The 20,908-nt window shown below is 41.8% G+C and overlaps 2 protein-coding genes across 2 annotated transcripts; one reads left to right on the forward strand and one right to left on the reverse strand.

The window, feature by feature from the left end:
• Positions 1-1,287: 1,287 nt before the first annotated feature.
• slc8b1 (solute carrier family 8 member B1) lies at positions 1,288-10,569 on the forward strand. The gene is made up of 15 exons (XM_040154991.1): positions 1,288-1,730; positions 3,357-3,509; positions 3,983-4,035; positions 4,546-4,603; positions 4,800-4,905; positions 5,024-5,191; positions 6,434-6,547; positions 6,650-6,721; positions 6,843-6,973; positions 7,092-7,233; positions 7,351-7,472; positions 8,116-8,269; positions 8,371-8,451; positions 8,550-8,614; positions 8,754-10,569. The coding sequence occupies exons 1-15, from the start codon at positions 1,569-1,571 to the stop codon at positions 8,943-8,945; spliced, it is 1,773 nt and encodes a 590-aa protein (XP_040010925.1). The 5' UTR covers positions 1,288-1,568; the 3' UTR covers positions 8,946-10,569.
• Positions 10,111-20,799, reverse strand: tpcn1 (two pore segment channel 1). The gene is made up of 26 exons (XM_040154990.1): positions 20,126-20,799; positions 17,169-17,305; positions 16,099-16,275; positions 15,901-16,014; positions 15,681-15,811; positions 14,994-15,082; positions 14,806-14,840; positions 14,607-14,665; positions 14,336-14,435; positions 14,033-14,149; positions 13,793-13,917; positions 13,648-13,696; positions 13,472-13,535; positions 13,334-13,378; positions 13,181-13,237; positions 13,042-13,095; positions 12,821-12,893; positions 12,592-12,699; positions 12,320-12,481; positions 12,063-12,178; positions 11,348-11,394; positions 11,168-11,236; positions 10,956-11,052; positions 10,522-10,661; positions 10,347-10,427; positions 10,111-10,254 (listed from the first exon to the last, which is right to left on the reverse strand). The coding sequence occupies exons 1-26, from the start codon at positions 20,214-20,216 to the stop codon at positions 10,111-10,113; spliced, it is 2,481 nt and encodes an 826-aa protein (XP_040010924.1). The 5' UTR covers positions 20,217-20,799.
• Positions 20,800-20,908: the final 109 nt, after the last annotated feature.

The following is a 20,908-nucleotide window of genomic DNA, read 5'->3' on the forward strand; positions in this document are numbered from 1 at the left end:
GCACAATCCATTTGCCACCGCATTCTTTGATATTGTACTCGGATTAATTCTCTTAATTTTTACGGTGTAATTGTTTTCTATTGTGCCTTGAAACTGTATTTCTAAAATGAAATGAGGGCGAAACATGCTGACAATGCTACCAAAAGATGTAAATAAATACACTTCCTCAAATTATAGTTAGATATATTAAAAAAAGTGGTAGAAAAGTTGAGAAAATATTAACCACGTTCATTTTATATGTTTTAACTATAAATTGAGGAACCTCAGTGTCCCTTGATTTTCTTGACAACTGATTGCTTTAATTATTTTGAATAACAAGCAAAGGAAATCTATTTTCTTAGTTGCTCTCCAACGAAGAGGTTCCGATTCCCCTGGATTTATAGTCTAATAAAACAAAGGCGCTGCTTCAGCTGCAGCAATGTCCGTCTGAGCCTCACCTTTTCACCATCTTTCCTGCTTCCGCCTAGTTGGCACAGCCACGCTTATCAGCTTCAGGTTTCATTCGGCATTTCGGGGGATTAAAAACAAATGCAGCTGAGAGGAAATTCTGTGTGCGACCGACCTGTCGTAAGGCCAGACGAGCATGAAGCCATAAGGGACAAGCCCGAGTGACCGTGACTCTTACTCCTCCCGTGCTCCCTCTCCTCAAACTCCTTTGTAATCTTATGGAGAGTCAGCAAACCACCTTCTGAACTATATACAAAGACAACAAGTGTTACAGAGGTTTTCTACATTTAACGAATATGTTGTTGAATATTTCTCGGCCAGTCTGACCAAAATAATAATAATAATAATAATAATGTAAAAAATCAAAATCTGGATGTAGTAAGAACTCACGAAATATCATTAAAAATCTTAACGTATAGGATTAAGCTGTTTAGTTGTTTTGACTGCTGGAAAGCATTGAACTGTTTGACCTTTTTGTCATGATATAATGTCACCTGAGCGCGCGTTGGATCGAAGCCAGGAATGTTTCTTCAACCCCTCCTGGACACTTTTTGCTTCATTACGAGGAGCATTATCTTGCAATAGATTCATACATTCTGAAATATCTGTCAATGATATGTCCAATTGCTGGCGAGCGAATACAAAACATTTTAACTATTCGCATGAGCTCAAACGTATTGATTTACTTTGAACAACGGGCAAGGAAATCTGTTTTCGTAGTTTCTGTCCAGAGAGAGAAATGGACCCCGAGACAAAACATTTCATCGGTATAATGGGTCTGCTGAGCGCCACAAAAGACTCGGGGCAACCATGGCCAGAGTATTTCAGGAGCCGTTCGGTTCCCGACTTTACGAGGAGTCCCCGAGTGCGGCACGCGTCGGGTCGGCAGAACAGTAGGTGGGGTTTGAGGCGAAGGTGCACGGAATGTGCAAGGACGTAGAAACGGGGCAGGCGGTCCTGTAAAGAGCCCCAGACAGACTAGTCAGTCACGTTGAAGTCAAGCTACAGCTACAACAACAACAAAGACGACGACGACGACGACGCCGCGTATTTTGAGATCAGCTCACTACAGTCCTGCCAACCCAACGCCAGAATGGACGCGGCTCCAGGATAAGTGAACCATGTCTTTTGCTGTTTTCCTGTTGCTGTTGTTGGTGCTGCCGTGTCACCCGCAGGCCACCTCCGGCTCCCGTTTCCTCAGGATCCAGTCTGGTCCCGGATGGGCCCGGCGGTCTTCAAGCAACACGTTGGCCTCGATGTCTCAAAACAGCAACGGCGACGAGGTCGGTGAGAGTTGGTCGCTACAAATTGTCGTGTCAACCTGCGTGAGAGTTGGTATTCAGGTGTGTGTGTGTGTGTGTGTGTGTGTGTGTGTGTGTGTGTGTGTGTGTGTGTGTGTGTGTGTGTTTCTCTGCAGCTGGCAGGGGTTTCCAGCTGTCACGTGATCAGTAAGAAACCCCGGGGCATGGCAGAAGTCTGACTTATCTGTCTAAACTGACATGTGCATTAATAATAATGAGAAATTCCAATCCCAGTTCAACAAACCTCGTCAATACTGGACGGCCAACCAGGCAAAGCTAACATTTGCCGCGGGGCACCAGACACTCAGGGCCCCCAAAGGCCCCAGGTCCCCTGTGTAGCAGTTGGGTTATGGTCATTTGATGAACTTTTGTTCGAGAAATGTGTACCGCTAAAGTTCAACGTAAGCTGAAATGGTCAAGTCAGGAAGCAGAACTTTTCCTGTCTTGTAGAGGGGCCCTGTGTCTAATTCTGAAATCGCCAGTATTTCAGTTGATATTTGGGACGAGGGACAGTGTACACTCCCTGGCTACTCTATGAGGTGCGCCTACTGTATGCGATTTAATGCAATCTAGCACAACATCTCTGCCACATATTCTACATTTAAGAAGTTTAAAATGGCCAGTCTTTGTTTAAACTTTCTTAGAGGTGTTAATTCAACTGTGTGTTCATTACTGAGGTCGTAGTTAGTGGTGGTGTTGAGCTGGGCTGCATTATATCGAAATGTGTTTCTAGTCTCCCTCCCCCAGAGTTTTTTTTGAATAGGGTGGGCCAAACATTAGAAACACCTCTCAGTATAATACAGTGCAGTTCAACACCTCTGCAAAGTACAACCTCAACAATAAACATTGAAACTGAACACTTCTTTCCTTGTAAAGGTAGAATTAAAGGCTGAGCTGTTGTATTGGATTGCATTCGATTCCACAGGTCTACCCAATAAAGTGGCCTCTGAATGTATATACTGTGAGACACTATTAAGTTTTGAGTGTGGAAGCCATTTCTTCACTAACTCTGGGTATGAGCTGAATGAGCACGAATGAGCAGGACTGCTTTATGGCCATATTGGATTTTTATATGATTTTTTTTTGTAACAATGCAACCAAGTTCCTTTTTTCTTCTCAGTTAATTAGTTATCTAGAAAATCTATAAACAGATATTCCAATTTGGTTAATTTTTTTCCATAAACAGCTTTTCAACTGATTTTGCAATAATTTAACTAATCATAATAGAAATTTACCTTGATAGAGGATTTTATCGTTAACATCCACTCATTGTTAATATTATGCTTATATGCTGCATGTCCATCAATACTTTTAAGTTTGATCAAATTACAGCAAACTAATATTCAGCATCAGAGTACACTGGGACGTTAATCTGGCACTGCTCATAGTGATGTCTTTCACAATAATTTTAATTCATGAAGCTTCAACAAGTAAATATTGGTTCTTTTTACCTTTAATAAACCAATATAATGATGAGAGACAGAGATGTTCAAATTTAGAACCTGTACATAAATCTTTATATTGTTTCAACACTAATGCCTGTACCAACATGTTAAAGGAAAGCAAGTAGGAAAGCTGATATGTGTCTTTGCTTGTGTGTGTGTTCAGTGCGATCTTGTGATGAACCTCAGTGCTGCAGACCGCTGTGCATTTGTGAAGAACACACCAGACTGTGACATGGAGGATGGCTTCATCAGCTACCTTCATGTGGCCTTCTGTCTGCTTCCTCCCAACCTCACATCTCTCACCATCACACTCTGTGTAAGACCTGTGGGTGTGTGGCTGTGTGGGTGTGTGGGTGTGTGGCTGTGTGGGTGTGTGAGTGTGTGTCTCTTTTTGGGTGTGAACAGCTGTCCTGAAGCAGCATGGAACTATGCAGCTCAGCACCAGTTGATCTTTTGAGGAAGATGCTGTGGGAGAACCGTGGATGATCAAACTAATGACTCACCAGGCTCAGTCATTTCAGCCTTTGCTAAACAACGGATTTTCATGAGGATGTATGGTCTTCTCGAAATCCCCATCAAACATGTTGTTGTTCTGTCTGTGAATGAAAATATGAATTGTCTGCAATACAGATTAGAAACAACAGGATCACTGTAATCAAACAAGGCCAGGTTTATCAGGTTCAACTTATTCAACCAAATTTTTTTATGGAACGTTTCTGAGTACGACACACTGCACGCTGGAAAACAGAACAGTCTGTCTGACTCCTACTTTCTTCTGCTTCTCCACAGATGATATGGCTGCTCTTTCTGTTTGTCATTCTTGGACTCACAGCATCTAAGTTGTAAGTATCTTTCATGTTGCCAGTGTCAATGTGTGTGTACCCACAAGTTCCCCTTTATTTGTCAGGACAGTCCCTAAGAGCTTGCATAAATCATTCATTTTTTTATCAATGTGTTTCACCTCTGGCAAGTGAAACACCCGATTTACAGGCCCCACATGTGCAGACTACACACACACACACACACACACATTCATGCCCTCAGTGCGGTCAGCGTAATACTCACATGAGGAGGAGTCACATGACTGTCGAGAGTTTCTTATCATTGTTTCACTTGAGTTGTAAGATTGGGAGATTTCCTCAGAGGAAGCGCGGTTTGTTCTGCTTTTCTGACCCACTCATCCCCACTTCACACACTGAACACTGGAGCACTACAGGAGCTGAATGGTAAAGAAGCTGGTGTTTGTTCAATAAGAGGCGTTCTGAACCATTGAAGAATAATTTATGGAAATTCTGAAATGTTCTCCGTTAGCGCGTACTCACTTATTGTTTTTTTTCACCGTTTCTCCTCAGTTTCTGTCCCAACCTGTCGGCCATTTCCACCAGTCTGCACCTCACTCACAACGTGGCTGTATCCTTTATCTCTACTCTATTGTAGATGATTTTCTGACATCTTTTCTATCGGTACAAAGCAAGTCAGACTGCTTCACCAACAAATTTCCTCTCTGAGTGATCTTTGCTGTTTCTCTTTCTACTTCTTAGACTTCTGTCACTTTTTTTTTGTTTTGTTTTTTCCATGAGGCACATTTTCTTTAACCTGTGCTGAGGGCGTGACATTTCTGGCTCTTGGAAATGGTGCTCCTGACATCTTCAGTGCCATGGCGGCTTTCTCCCATCCACACACTGCTGGGCTCGCTGTCGGAGCTTTATTTGGTAGGCACAAAAACACACACACACACACAAACACACCAAAATAAATAAACAAATCAGGCATTTTTAATATGAAAACCTGGTTGGACTTTGTCTGATCTGTCCCTGTCTCCCTCCACAGGAGCTGGTATATTTGTTACCACAGTGGTTGCAGGCAGCGTGGCGCTGGTCAAGCCTTTTGCTGTGGCCTCCCGTCCATTTCTGCGTGATGTCATCTTCTACATGGCTGCAGTGTTTTGGACTTTCCTCATCCTGTACAGAGGAACCACGGCACTGGGAGAAATACTGGGTACACACTCACAAGCTCTCTCACACACAAACACACACACACACACACACACACACACACACACACACACAGTGGGACTGTGTGAATGGCACTAATTTAATTGTGTATCTGCTCTCTTGATCAAAAACCTATTGAAAGATAACAGTTACATATGGTGGAAAGTTACGCCATGAGTAAAGGAAGGATGTGATATTAGTTTTTTGGTAAAGATGCAGAAATTTGCTACTACTACTGTTATAACTATTGAACTTTCCTAAAAGGAAAAAAATCTGGGACATATATCCTGTGATTTTATATCACTGTATGTTTTTTGGTACAAATTCCAATCCAGACGGAAAAATCTGAACAGTCTCTTTTATTTACTTAAAAAATTTACAGGATTATGCAAACTTCCCAGTTGGTTTGTCTCTTGAGTGCTTCCTAGTTCTGGTGCCAACATCAACAGACTCAGGCTGCAAGCTCAGCTACTTTATCACTGAAAACAATCCCAGAATTCAGTTCAAAGAATCACTCAGCCATACCGTTCTGTAAACCACCTACTCTGTGGTGGCACAATGGGGGGCAACAGCCACTTTTGTGTATCAAAGTATGAAACCCCTAAAATGTGTTGGGAGTCAATCTGCTGATCAGTGAATACATTCAGCATTTTTTATTTACAGGAACATAACAGTACTTATATATAATGTAAAGAAATGCGAGAAAACCAGTCGAAAATTCTGATGTCCGTCTTTGATAAGCTCATGTATGTCTCTGGACTAGAAAACTTTTTTTGAAAGAACTTGTCTAAAACTGTGAATTTTATCAGTCAACTTAGAATTGTTTCGTAATAAAATTTTTCCTGATTATGACTAAAGATTTGTACTTTTTTTTTTTAGGTGCCTTGGTCATTTTTCAGGGATTTTGGATTCCTGGCAGTTTCATACTTTGTTAAATAAATAAAGAAGTCAGACTTACGTTCGTGCTGAAAAAATGGAAAAAAAGCATGTGGGATAAAGACAGTTTAAAAGGTGCTAAACAGAGACAAAAATGAATGCATAGAAAATCAGTAAAAATTAACCAAAATCAACCTGGACTCCAGAGGGTTATAGGGTCATTATCCCCTATCCATTTTTAGGTATTTCCACACAAACAGGAGACTGCATATACAGCCACTGTATCAAGTTTCGAGAGCAGTTTTACTCCAAGCTCTCAGTATTTCTACACAAACTGTGACATTCACTTTCCTTAATTTCATTCCTCTAGGGTACCTGGGCCTCTACGTGGTGTATGTATTGACTGTTATCGTCAGTGCGTACATCTACAACCGGCAAAAACATTCGATGAACGCGAGTGTCCAGGATGTTGCACGTATTCCAGGTTAGATGCACATATACACATACAAACAGACAAAACAACAAAGAGTATGTTCCCACAATTGCCAGTGACGATTATTTATTATTTTTATTTTCTTTGCCGCAGAGTTTTACTCGTCCGAATCCTCTGAAGATGACATTTCCTGCCTGATACGTGGGTCCATCCAGCAGGAGTATGGTAGGAATACAGCAGCTGTCTGTAAACCTGGATATAAGTTAATGTACACCAGGGTTTTTCTGCATGGTCAGGACCATAACATGCAGGTGTTTATGTGTTTATGTGGGTGTCCGTGTTTCAGAGTCAGAGTACAGGCCACTTCTGCCATACTCGGAGTCCACGAGTCAGATCCTGCTGAGCTCCCTGAACCCAGTGGACAACAGGAAATGGAGGAGGAAATCGTGGCGCTGGAGAGTGTTCAAAGTACTGAAGGTGTGTGCGCGTGTGTAAAAGAGCTCAGTGTCTGGATGAATCTGGTTGGAAATCAAAGCTCTTTTGAAACAGTTCTTGAAATGTAAATTATCTTGCACTTGTGTCCCGCACTCATCAGACACCTCTAGAGGTCCTGCTCCTGCTCTGTATCCCTGTAGTGGACCCCGATAAAGAAGACAAGAACTGGAGACGCCCACTAAACTGCCTCCATCTGATAACTGCTCCACTGGTGTGTGTGCTCACCTTCCAGTCTGGAATATGTAAGTGCATCACCTGTCCAGATAAAGGCAGCTCGACATAATGTAGTAAGCATAATCAGATGAAATATATGGTTAAATCATTATCCTGCAATCTTATATTTTTCCCCTAATGCATAGATGGACATTACATGATCCAAGGGCAGTTTCCCCTGTGGCTGCTGACTCTTCTGCTGGGACTTTTTCTGGCTGCCATTGTCTTCTGCACCACCACCAATGACTGCCCTCCCAAATATCATCCAGTAAGTATTTGTTGAGATTAAAAAGCAACAGATATTGTCCAAAATATACAGGACATACAGTATTTTTTGGGGGGGTGAAATGGGAAGGGGTACAAGAGTGCCAGCCTCGGGTCTTGTCTTGCATAATATCAACATATTAGACAATGTAATCATTTGTAATTTAACAAGATTAAGAGTCTATAGCCATGCCAGCGGCTCTGAGGCTCCACTGAGGCAAAGCGTTGCCAGCAGTGTTCAGCTTGTTAGCGTGATGGGAATGTCATTAGTATTGCAAGTATTTGATCATAAACCAAAGTGTTGGACAATTTGAAAATTTGACATGATGGTGCGACGTGAAAAGTCAGAGGATCACCAAAGTCAGCAGGATTCATCATCTGGGGACCATGAATGTCTATACAAAATGTCATGGTGTATTTCATCCGACACAGCCATCCGTACAGACACTCCGCTAGCCTGGCCAAAAATATATACTGAATATATTCATCATAGTTGATCCATGGTTAGAATCACTAATCCTAAAACTTTTTATTTTCTTTTTAACCAGATAGAATTAATGTAGTTTTTTTTTTCATGCTGTGATGGTGAAATATGTTCTGTTCCGTTTTCATCTGATTCTAATTTTGTCTTGTTTTTCTCTCTCCAGCTGTTTGCACTTTTGGGCTTCATGGTTAGTGCAGTGTTGATCAGTGCAACAGCCTCTGAAGTGGTTGGTCTTCTACACATGCTCGGTGTGGTGCTGAGTCTCAGCAACACTGTGCTGGGACTGACTCTGTTGGCCTGGGGCAACAGCATAGGAGGTTATATTTGTGAACCCAAATCTTTAATGCAAAAGATTTACAAATATTTGCTTGTACTGGCAATCTGTAACACATGATCTGTACGCATGTCTCGTTTTCAGACTGTTTTTCTGACATTACCATCGCCCGGCAGGGTTACCCGCGGATGGCCATATCTGCCTGCTTCGGAGGCATCATTTTCAGTATCCTTAGTTTCCCATGAGGACATGGGTATCAGTATAAAAACATAACGTATTACAGTGGCTGTTCATGACTGTGTCCTTGACTGCATTTCCTTCAGACATGCTGTTTGGAGTGGGTTTGGGATGTCTGGTGCAGATGGTTAAAACACACTCTGATGTGCAGGTAATCTTCTCTCCTCAAACACACAAATGTAGTGTTTATAACTCTGGTAAAATGTACGAAAAAATAAAGAAATTAGTTACATGAGGCTTGTTTTGTAACCAGTGAACATGATGCATCTTTGTCTTTTTCTCCTCCTCAGTTTGAACCAGAGGGTTTGTTGACTTGGATTCTTGCAGGATCTCTGGGTTTGTCTCTGGTCCTGTCCTTTCTCATTGTTCCACTGTGCCGGTTCCACTTGGGTCGGACGTACGGGATCTTCCTCCTCGTCTTCTATGCCACCTTCCTTCTAATCGCACTGCTCACAGAGTTTGGCAAGATCCACATTGTATAGACCCAACACTGAGGCCAGTCTGAAATGAGGGACGTCCTCCTACAAACATACAAAATGAAACACTGGAACAGAGGCTGCACTGAGTGCAGATGAGTGACATCTTCTACACACTATACTGATGCACTATTTATAAAAGAATCAACAGTAGACTTGCCTGCAACCCAGAGCCATGCTGTGGTTGGTTTGTAGAACCAAGCAAGCAAATGAACAACAAAATACAGTTTTCTGCTCAGGGAGAGTTGAAACTAATCACACTGTGCCTTTATTCAGCTTCTTGTTTTGTACTGATTGGAGCTGAGACAGTACTTTCTGAGGTCAGAGGGAAACCACAGATTGTAGAAATTTGTACTTTAAAACATTGGGAAAAAACTAAATGTACTGTAAATCAAAATGTTAAATGACCCTGTACAAAGCTGCTTGTGGGGAATTAAATAATTTTGGTTTGGTATTTGTATTTACAGGTCATAATAATGCTATGCTTTCAGTGTTAAATGATACACTGTAAGTAAATTAGCAGTTACCAGCGGTATAATAGTATAGCAACAGTACATCGATGTACTTGACAATTTGAACAGTTTATTAAAATCCCTTATTAACTAACTAAAATACATTACAGAATAGGAAGTTATATAAAAGTAAAACATTTTGAGTCTGTTGGGACCTTAGTAAAGAGATACACCGTACTTATTTTGAGCTAAAAGGAGTGTCTTGTAACTTTTGGTCTTTAGAGATCTTAGTAGTGTCTGTGTTAATACTGATCAGATGAGCCATTAAACTAAGGCATCAGGTTTAAGTACTACATTACTTACAAGAAGTCAAAAACAGCCTACAGCAGGACACGTACACAACATACTGTGTGGTAGTACAGGCTCCCTTATACCATTTGCTGCAGTCTTTGAAAAGGCCAAAAAAAGGGGGACGTTAAACGCTCCTGTCTGAGCAACAGACCTGCACTGCTGTCTTTCTGTCTGTAGTCACAGCCCCAGGAAGGAGCAACCATTAACCCATCTCACTCGCACATCAGTCCGAGAGGCCCCAGACAAGTTTCCCCACTGTGGCAAACGTGAGTGTGGGGCAACTTGAAAAGACCTGGAGTGATGGGGTTTCTTAGCATTAAAAAACACACTGAGATGGTGGTGTGTATGTACTGCTTGCAAACTCTGCATTAGTTGATGCTGTGATGTCCAGTCTGTGAGTTGAGCTGAGGCTGTGGAAAAGGAGACGGGTCAGAGACGGGACTGTCCAGATTCCGCTCCAGGCTTTGGTCTGGTTGAGGCAGGTTTTCCCTCGAATACTCTGCATACCACTCCTGGAGAAACATGACATAGAAAAGATCAGAAGGTCAAGGAAGACCAACTAACTACTGTCATGGTATTTAGGATTATTTCATCTGTTTCTTACCTGCATCTCTTCCTCGTACATTTTCATGCTGAGGTCACTCTTCGTCCTAGACCTGCGACCTAGGTACACCAGAGACGAGTGCTGTACAAATCAAAGCAGGAGGGAAAGCTAGTTAGAGGGACTTCTTGTGAAGAGCAGAGTAAAAAGAGTTAATTGTGTGTGTGTGTGTTCTTACCCCACTCCTGTCCATAGCTATTAGGACTCCCTGTAGAGAGCTGAGGGAGGACTGTCCTGGGCATGTCTGTCTGTACAGCTCTAGAGTGGCCAGAGCTTCATCTCGGCTCACCTCTACTTCAAACACGATCCCGTTCTCATCTACACATACAGAAATTAAAATGAGTCACTGATTTGTAATTCACATGTGAAATTGCCCTTCCACACTATACTGTAATTAATCATAAGCATTTTGTCTGATTATCTGTGCAAGAAATAGTGCAAATTTTCAAGAATACAGGAAGGCTTTTGTCCTAAAGTGCTACAGATTCTCTAAATGATTATACAACACACACACACACACACACACACACACACACACACACACACACACACACACACACACACACACACACACACACAGTCCCACCCACACACACACACACACAGTCCCACCCTCTGGGTTCTCCAGTGGTTCCCGGTTCTTGCGGCTGTAGTTCATGCGGAACACAAACGCATCCAGAATGAACGCCACAATGATGGTCATCACCACCTGGAGATGTCACAGACAAAATGTTACACACATGCAAAATGCAGTGTATACCTTCACGGACAGATCAGACATTCACGTATAGAAGCAGAAAAACATGTAACCAAACAGGCCTCACCATAGTAACTATGTAAAAGGTCATGAAGTACAGACGGCTCCAGTGACTCGTCATAGAGGTTACCCCTTCCTGTGAGAGAGTGAACACAGCTGGAGTCAAACAGAGACACCTACTGATCACTGACAAGACTGCAGAGTGGAGACTGATGAAAGACAGCTGAGACAAATGACTTGATCTTACCATGGTGATGTACCAGTTATTGACCACAGTCAGTTCAAACAGAGTCACTGGAGAGAAAGATAACGAGAAATTAATCCACACATTAAAAAAAAAAAAAAACAGGAACATTAACACACATGGAGAGGAAAAGCTGGTAAACAACCCCTTCCACTTAACAAATCCCATGAAAGTCCCATGACTGAAAGGAAAAATAAATTAATCCGAGGCACAAGTTTTGTCTGTGTAGCTAAAGCGTGAGATAGTTTATTCATCTGTGCCATATTGTAAGTCTCCATTGTTGTCTAAAAACTATTATAAACAAACTAGTGAGCCGCACTGTTTCACTGGGTGACATGTTCCTTCATTACCATAAATACAGCAACTGTAGTTTAAATTGAGTCAATCCCACATACACCGCCCTGCTGCCTTAAATACTAATGCACCAAATCCGCAGCTGAAAATAGTCCCCAACGAACGCACTATTTACTCCTGTTTAAGTAACAATTTTTTTAAAATTAAAGTGCCTAGCTGTTTTACGACATTATTCAGGCTTTTTAAAGAATGAAATTCTATATTCATGACCTGTTTTCAAAGATTTTTGTTATCAGTAGGTAAATGGGCTTGGGGGTTGAGAACCACAGACAAGCTGGGAAAGACAGACTAACGCATATTTGGTTTTGGTCTTTTCATGGGATTTGTGGCCAAAAAAATCTTTATCCTGTATGAGATGATTTACCAAAGCTGCTGAGAATGTTGTTGAAGTTATTGAGGTAATAGTAGCCTTCTTCCAATACTGTTTTATTGCCATAGGTGACGTTGATCTGTCTGTAGGAGTCTGCCACTGTGCTGGTGCTGAGAAAAGAATTGATGGAATGACAAGTAGTTAGCAGAAGTGAACACATTTTATCCTCTTATGTCACAAGGTACTGGAGAAACCAAAACACCAGAGTCAATGCCAATACACCCCCATACTGAGAATAAGATATTACTCACTTGCAGCAGTTGGGGTACACCACATCTGCAAATAACTCCATTCCCACAATTGCAAAGGAGTAGTAGAAGATGATTAAGGTCAACCCCAGACTTGCCATCCTGGGGAAGAGCTCAAACATGGTGTCCAACACATTGCGATACCTCTGCTTTATCTTAAACAACCTGTGAGAGTCGACAGACGAAAGTTTAAACATAAAAGAAAATAAGAAAAATAAACAGTACTGTATGTAAACTGTCAACTCTAATCTTAAAAGGTAGAAATGAAAGCCAACCGGAGCAGCTGAAGTGGTCTGAGCACTACAATAAAGTAAAATGGCTCCATATCGAAGGCTAGAGCAATCAGGCCCAGGAAGGCAAACACTGTCACTGAGAAGTCAAACCTGGAAAGACAAGCAAAGTAAGGATCATCGCAAAAAATGCAGAACCGGTGTTGGTGGTAAATGTGAAAAACACTTTCAGTCATAATTTATGTTTTAATCAAAAAAACCTGTTATTACTCACAGATTCCACCCAGAGCTGAAATAAGCCATTGGCCCCAAACCTGTTAATTTTAATAACACCTCTACACCATAAACTAAAAGTGGAAGGACAGAGGCAGAGTAGATATTAGTAAATGTAAACAACTTTAATTAATTCTTGAGATCTTCTATGACCAGTTTTGCAGCACATGAATATGGTTATGAGTTTCTATGTGAGTGGGAGACAGTATGCGGCCTACTCACTGGTCAGGAAAACAATGTAACTCCAGGGAACAAATCTGGACCAGGAAAATCCACCTGCAGGAGGAGAGGACGTTGAGATATCTGTACTGCAACACTCTTTCCATCAGTCACGTGTGTTCATGTTGTCAAGAGATCTTACTACTCAGCGTGTACGTCTCCACGAGGATCCACACACCATTGATGGCCACCACCACATCTGCAGTCACAAGGGAAGGTTAAAAGGTTTACGATGAGAGACTTTGCCTCAGTATCTCCAAGGACAGCCTGGGAGAATGTAAATGATTACACTTACACATGGTATATTGGAAGGCCTTAGACTTCACCAGCAGATTGATCCCTATTAAAGTAGAGAAGAACGCACTGAGAATAAGGAACTGAGAGACAGATTTGTTTAGTCTAATAACCAAAAGAAGAGAAACAGAGAACTTGCCTTTGAAAATGAGGAACGTCGTGTGTGGAAGGTCATCAAACCAGTGTTCTCCACTGCGTCGTGCCTAAATAACGCATGCAGTATACAGTCCATGTATATTTCAAAAGAAAAAACAGCAAAAAAGGACACAAAAATAGTGAATTATAACTATGCAGTACAAATGTAAGGCTACTTACCTTCCATTTAAGGCCAGTGACCTCATAGAACTTGTAAAAGTCCTGTAGACTGTAGCAGAGCAAACATGACAAGGTAACAGTGCTATTAAATTCAGAGGGATATTGAGTGAAAAAAATGTAATTTAAAAACGTAAAAGGCCGTTACCTGAGCATAGGAGCCCCTGAGGTGTTAAGAGCTTTATATGTGAGGAAGCGGTCTCTTGCAGACATCCGTGGTCTGTAAAAACGCATCAGACCGTCGAACTGTTTCAGTGACACGCCCATTGGCCTCTGAAAACAGCAGCAATGCAAACGCAGAGGCCGTGAGCGCTTTATAAAATGAATCAATTAAATAATTTGTACCAAAGAGACATGCATTACACTACATAAAACAGTGAGGTCATACCTGCCGGCTGACTAACAGCTGAAATGCATGGTCAATAGCTGAGCGTTTGTGAAGCAAAAGAGATTTAAACTTCATCTTCTCTACATCATTAAATGTATCAAACACGACTGCAAGGAGCTGGAGAGGGACAGAGAAAACTCTGATGAGCAATCATGTAAAAGGACTGATAGGAAGCCAAGTCTATTTTCAACAGGACTCAAATACAATATTTCTCATATGCAAGCTGGCACAAACAGTTGCTGCTGTTGCACGAATACATCAGGTTACACATTTTAGAAGAGGTGAAAACGAGGCTATTTGTACCAGGTTCATGATGAAGTAGAGCTCTATGGAGAGGTAAACAATGAAGAAGACACAGGACCAGCGGTTCTTGGAGTAAGCTGGCATCATCACATCAGGGAAACTACAAGAAAGAGGAAACCAGGAGATACAAAATGAAAGCTGAAGAATCAGCTAAAACTCACACATAGTGGGCAAAAAAAATCGTGCTGAGCTCTAAAAGAAGGAAGTACCACTTGCATGCCATGTGTATAAAAAAATAACTGAACAATACTACATGTTCTGCTGTGCTTACTTTGCTGTGGTCAGTAGCACAAACAGACTGACGAGGCTGTTCTCCAGAGTGCTGAAGTACTGTTGAGAGAAGAGAGGATTTAAGTCAGGAAATCTGAAGACAAAGGGGGACAAAACCGAAAAGTAGAAGGACCCCCCAAGTCCCCAGACAAACAGAACTAATACCAAACTAGTGTCAGGCAGACAAAAACTCAACGTACCGGGTCAGCAGTGTTTGGAGAGAAGAGGCAGAAACCTGGAGGAGACAGAAGGCAAATCAAACACACAGAGTAACAGAAAAACTGATCCGCTCTGAACACAGTAGATGGTTTACCCATAACTATTAACGAGGGCAGAAAAGGGGCAACAGCATTAATGTAATATACAATGAAATACTACGTATTCTTACCCAAGATAGCAAATATAACCATGAAGAAAAGCAGCAGGAGGAGGATGTCGATAAAAGGTGGGAGGGACTGGAAGATCTGACGCAAGTTTCTGATTGAATGAAAGAAACTGTCAGTGACGAGTGCCTTTAACAGATAAATCAGTGGTGTCTGTATGTTCAAGGAGAAGGATAAAATAATGGGACACATTTTTTAAAAAAGCACAAACTATGAGGTAACTGATTCACAAAGTAGCGACACTAAAACCAAATGTCAATGAGCAGTACATGTAATTTTTTAAGATGTTACACAACCATCAAATTTATATAAAAGCTTTTTAAGTCTTAAGGATTTGAAAATTTCAGGTCACTCCTAATGGTAGCACCAAAAGAGGACACTGTCAGAAACGGCTCAGTGAGTTCCCCATGGATGTTCTGAAGTCTAATCGAGCACAAGTATAACTGAGCTTGCTAGTTTTTGTCTGGCTTTGCAAGCTTACAGTGTTGTCACTGTTTTTCTTTTATATGAAAAGAATTATTTTTGGAGCCTGGAAAGGGATACTGAAGGTCTTTTCTTCTCCCTTTAAACGGAACTTAGTGTGGGTTGTTAAAAAACCTCTCAGTTGAGGAAGTTGAAATTTCTATTTTGTAGCCATGACTTTGACTCCACTGTGTCAATCTGTGTGTGTGTTTCTTTAGGTCATTATTTACCTGCGCACAGCACCACAGTATCTACAGTCCACCAGGAATATGGGCCTGAGAGCTCTGGTCACTCGCACGTGCGAGGTCTGTCTGATCAGAACCACTATGGCCTCCACAAACTGTAGCAGCAACACACACGTCTGTACAAGGAGAAGAGACAGCATGAACAATGTACAGTAACAGAAGCTGAATTAACGGCTTTAAAAAATGTCCATCCAGCACGAGTTACCTTCACCATGGTCCTCTTGTGTCGTATGAAAGTGTGGAAGCCTAGCCATCGGAGTTTCATGCAAAGCTCAAATGCCACCATAACCAAAGCCAGCAGCTCCAGAGTGGCATGGACCTGCAGAGGTATCCCACACACATGAGCTTTTACAGGACAATCTTGGGTTTGTTTGAGTGTGTTTCTGTCCATATGTTCACTCACGTAGACATCCAGGCGCAGTGAGGGCACAGCGGGAGCTTCGCACAGCGACAGCATCATCAGCAGCAGGCCTGTCAGCAGCTCCATCATGTAGAACAGGTGGTTGTGAGCAAACAGGTATGCTGCCAGTGCCTTTGGGTTTCGAGGGTGGGTGAAGAACTTATCATTGTTCTCTCCTTCCTGTATATGAAATTCAGAATAAGCCACATACTGAGCAGATTCACCACTATGGAGCAGTACCTGTGGTCTGAGAAACACATTGTATTAGCAGAGGTTAAATCTGACACACTGGTATGATGAGGCAGTGACACTTGAGTTAAAGACATTTTTCACAGCAGACATTTTGACTTGTCAAACACAGGTGCAACTGATAGCATTATTAATTGCTTCGTTGCATTAATTGCTGAAACTGAGCCATTATCAATGTTATTAGCTCCACCTGTGCTTTTCCTGCTATGACAAGTCGATTTTTCCGCCTCCAAAACAGTGGGCATAACAGAAAAAGTTTCGTAGCCGCTTGTTTACCAATTTTCTTGCACTTGATGTGAAAAATGTGCTGTGTGATGGGAATGTGCCATGACTCAGACTTGAGACCAGCACTAAAAAAAAAAAAGTGTTCCAAGGCAAAAAGCTACCAAATACACATAATCCTTTTCACAATGTCCACATGTTCTTATTACTTTATGTGCCTGGCTAATGTCAACATTCACTGTATCTATATATAAAGTTGTAGCCCCTCTTCTAATAATTTAACATGACCTGTGTATTATAGTCTATACCTTTTTAAATACAATTTAAAAAAAAACCTGCGAGATTATGTTTTTATATTAACAACAACAAGCAAATAGCTATCGGCTATTATTAACCAGAAATTCCACATTTGTGCATCCCTCTTTTGTAATTTGCAGTTCCTCATATATTAACAGATTTATTACATCCTGCAGCTGTTCATGATGTAAATATAGCCCAATGAAAGAGCACCAGGTTTAATCATCTACAAGTGATATGGTGAAGAGGGTTTAATAAAAACTCTACACCGTATATGACCATGTGAACTCAGTTCCATCCTGTACCTGCAGGTAGATGGCTGCCTCTTGGTAGTTCATTTCCCAGCTTTGCCGTAATGACACATTTTGGGTTCTGTAGCTTTGTGGCCCAGGTGTTGAGATCACAGCATTGTTCACTATGTCATAATTGCCTCCACCTCCATCTGGAAGAAAACACATAACTGTCAGGGTATTGATACAACCCCCCCATTTATGCAGTAAAGTACAACAAACTGGAACTAAAATTAGCTTGTCTTTTCACTCCCATGCTTATTCTTTGTATAACACCATATATGAGTCACTCACACACAGACACAGACACAAAGTACATAGAGGAGTATGCGCCTACCAATGCAGTCAAGTTTTAACTGTGAGGCATAGGAGGAGATCACTACGGGACCCTCGTTATGGGTCTGATCTTCGTGAAAAACAGCTGCCTGCCTGCGTGAGCACTCCATTGATCGGTTTGGATTTGTCTGTGTGCCGCAGTTGTTTGGATATATTATGGTCCCCGTAGTCCACCGCACCAGTGTGTGTCTGTGAGTGTGTGTCAATCACAGTACACTGGTCTTGATCCAGCATCCACACACATCTAGAGATACAGATGGCCAAACATTCCACTATGGCCTGATGCAAAACTCCAGAAACACAGTCACAAGTGGAGTCCTGATGTGAGTCCTCACAGGTTCAGAAATATCCAGGCCAAGTTGGCGGATCAAAGTGACACTTGTTACGGAACACCACTCAAAACTCTGCTTACTACCTTCATTACATCTTTGGCAACCGGCTGCCTCTTTTGGAAAAAGCGTCTCTTACAGTCACCTTGATGAGAGATACTGTAGTAATCAGTGACAGTGAAATGTGGCTTGAACACTTGAACACTGCAATTACCGTCCAGCCTTAGCAGCAGAGTTTGAACTTTGAACCGAGCGCGGTCAGTAAGAAAATGCCCTGTTTGCACTGATGTCACATTGCCTATTACGTCTTCATCCTGCCACAGACAGGATACAGTCAGGAGACAGATAAACCACAGGAGGAATTAATCCTCTGGTACAAGACGGAGTGCGACTAACTTCGGAAGACAGGGAAGACATCTAGATATGCGATAACAGTGTGAAAACAGCATGCCATTGTAGGATGTAACACAGAATTAGGTAATGACCACCTTCGAAATGACACAACTTGACAACTACTACTATTTTTTAAATATGCACTGTCTACAAAATGAACCCAAAAATAAAATAGTGAAAGATTAAATCCATATTAATTCAACATTATCTAATGCCCTTCATTTAGAGATTCAAGCAGGATCTCTCATAAACATCAAAGTTTCTTTCTTGAACAAGTCCCTCCATGTGTCTTTCTGCAGCGACATATTTTAGTCCTGTTTGAGTCTATCTGAGTGATCCTCCCACACACTGTACATCACATGTTTCTGCTTGAGGCACAGCTACTTGGGATAAAATGTAGTGGAGACCATATGACCCTCAGAAATGCAGTCACAGACGTTTCCTGTCCACCATGACTGCAGCAGATTGAGCTGAAGTATGAAGATCAAATTCCAGTTCAGCGGCAGCCTCGCTGTTATCCTGACAGGAGTACACCCCGTGTCTGCCGTGTGCCATTCCAACCCCTTATTTGCTTGAGAACAATAATATATTTGGAGCTCCAACTCAATAACACGGTGGGGTAGGGCTCACCAAAACACAAACACACTCAGCAGTCATGACTTTTTCCTCACAGGAAAAATAAAATCTAGTTTGGTGGTGATCTTAAGGGTCCTGACCACCAGCAACAAAACTAAACTCCATACTTCTATCCAAGCATTTGATTTGTCACTGAGGTGATACAATGCAGCCTTCTTTCTCAGTGTCCATGTTCAAACTCTTTCCAGAAAGCTCCAACTGCAATCAACAAGAAGAGGTTTGATACTTCCTTCTTGTCCACCACTCCTCAATATCCTGAGAGAAAAAAAAAACTCCTCTGTTCTTCCTGTTCACCTTCAGAGCCAGAGAAAATGATCCAGTAAGCTCACACACACAGACACATGTACACACAGGCTACAGACATTCACACGGACAACGCACACATGTTGCCCATGAGAAACAGGGAGGGGCTGAGGGTTGCGTGGTCTGCCGAGGCAGCAGTTTCTCAGGTTGGTCATTTTGTAGCTTATACGTGAGAGCTACAAAGGGAACAGTATAACTATGTTGAGTGGTTGCATGGATACCCATATAAACTGCGCACACACACACACACACACACACACACACACACACACACACGTGATCGCATAGCCTGGTGGACAATCTCTTTTTTCCGTTAAAGCAGTGTGGTCTGGACATTCAGCATGTATGGAGCTGACTGTCAACAACATTAAACGGCTTCAGACTGCACCAGTGCAAACCTGGTAAGTAGATGAGCGCTGACTTCATATCACAAAATATACTGCAATAGCAAGACATACAATATATGCAAAAGTACTCTTCTATACACAACATTATACAAATACTCTAAATACATATACAAAACAAATGCATCACAACTCAGGCAACAATAACATGGTAGGGAAAAAAACATGTTTATGTGAGCTACAGAATGTATAATGAAAGTTTACATCTCTGTCTTTCTGTACACGGAATCCCTCATACAGCAGAATTACAAACACCTATCAGTATAATACAGTGCACAAAAATTACAGCCTCCAAAATGACCATAAGGTTGAACCAAAACCTCTCTAAAACAATTTGAACAAATACTGAACATCATAACTTTCACGACGGTGGGATTTGTTGCAGGACTGTTGTACTAGACTGCATTAGTTTTAGCTAATAGGCAACTGAGTTTTGTTTAGTTTTGTGTTTTTGCTTTAATTGTATATGTAATACCATGCCATGACATGCAACATCAGTATTTCCACGGTCCTGGGTGTAGCCAGACTATACACTGAGGCCGAGAATGAGGATTTTACAGTACAAACTTACTCTCGTCTCCTCTCTCAATCTCCTCGTTGAGCAGACCGCTGTTTGCTTCGTCCCAGGTTAAGATGAGAGGCACATCGTCGTCAGACTCCATAGTAGCAGATAAACAGGCTGCAACCAGCCTCGATTTGCTAACGTTCAGTTAGAGATAACCCGAGCAAACCACTAGCTAAATAACTAAACGGTTTGTTCTGCAAACCGCAAGACAACTGTACATCTTGGGTGTTCACGGCTACAACGTTGACCTTTAGTTGCTGGCTAACAATCCGAGTACTTCTTGCGCTGTGCTAACTGAGATGATAGCTAGCGACACGTTAAAATGTCTCTGATGAGACATGCAACGCAGGAACTAGCAGCTTTGAACCTGTGTGAAGCGGGAAAGGTCTGCTGGTTTCATATTTAGTCTTTGTCCTGTCACAGATGACATCTTGACACCGAATAAACTAGTTCTCTGTCACTCCGGCTAACAAGCCCGGTGTCCATCTCAGCAGAAACCAGGCTTTCTGCTTTATAACAGGTGCTGTGCCTGTTCTGGTAACAGTTAACCGATACCTAAGTACCCCAGCTTTACATCTAGATTAACATTTCGCGAGAGACAGTACTTGACACTCAGTAACAACACCACAACAGCTCTACAGACACTGTGGCCACAGCTACATCAACAAACTTTCGCGACACTGAAGCAATTCACGGCAGGCTGAGTGACCGTTACCGAATTTTCAAAATAAAAGTCAGTTGCTCTTAAGACAGTGCTGTAGAAACTTTAATCACATTCATTTATTTATT

Source organism: Xiphias gladius, chromosome 19 (genome assembly GCF_016859285.1).
Source record: "Xiphias gladius isolate SHS-SW01 ecotype Sanya breed wild chromosome 19, ASM1685928v1, whole genome shotgun sequence".
In the NCBI taxonomy this organism is placed as follows: Eukaryota; Metazoa; Chordata; class Actinopteri; order Istiophoriformes; family Xiphiidae; genus Xiphias; species Xiphias gladius.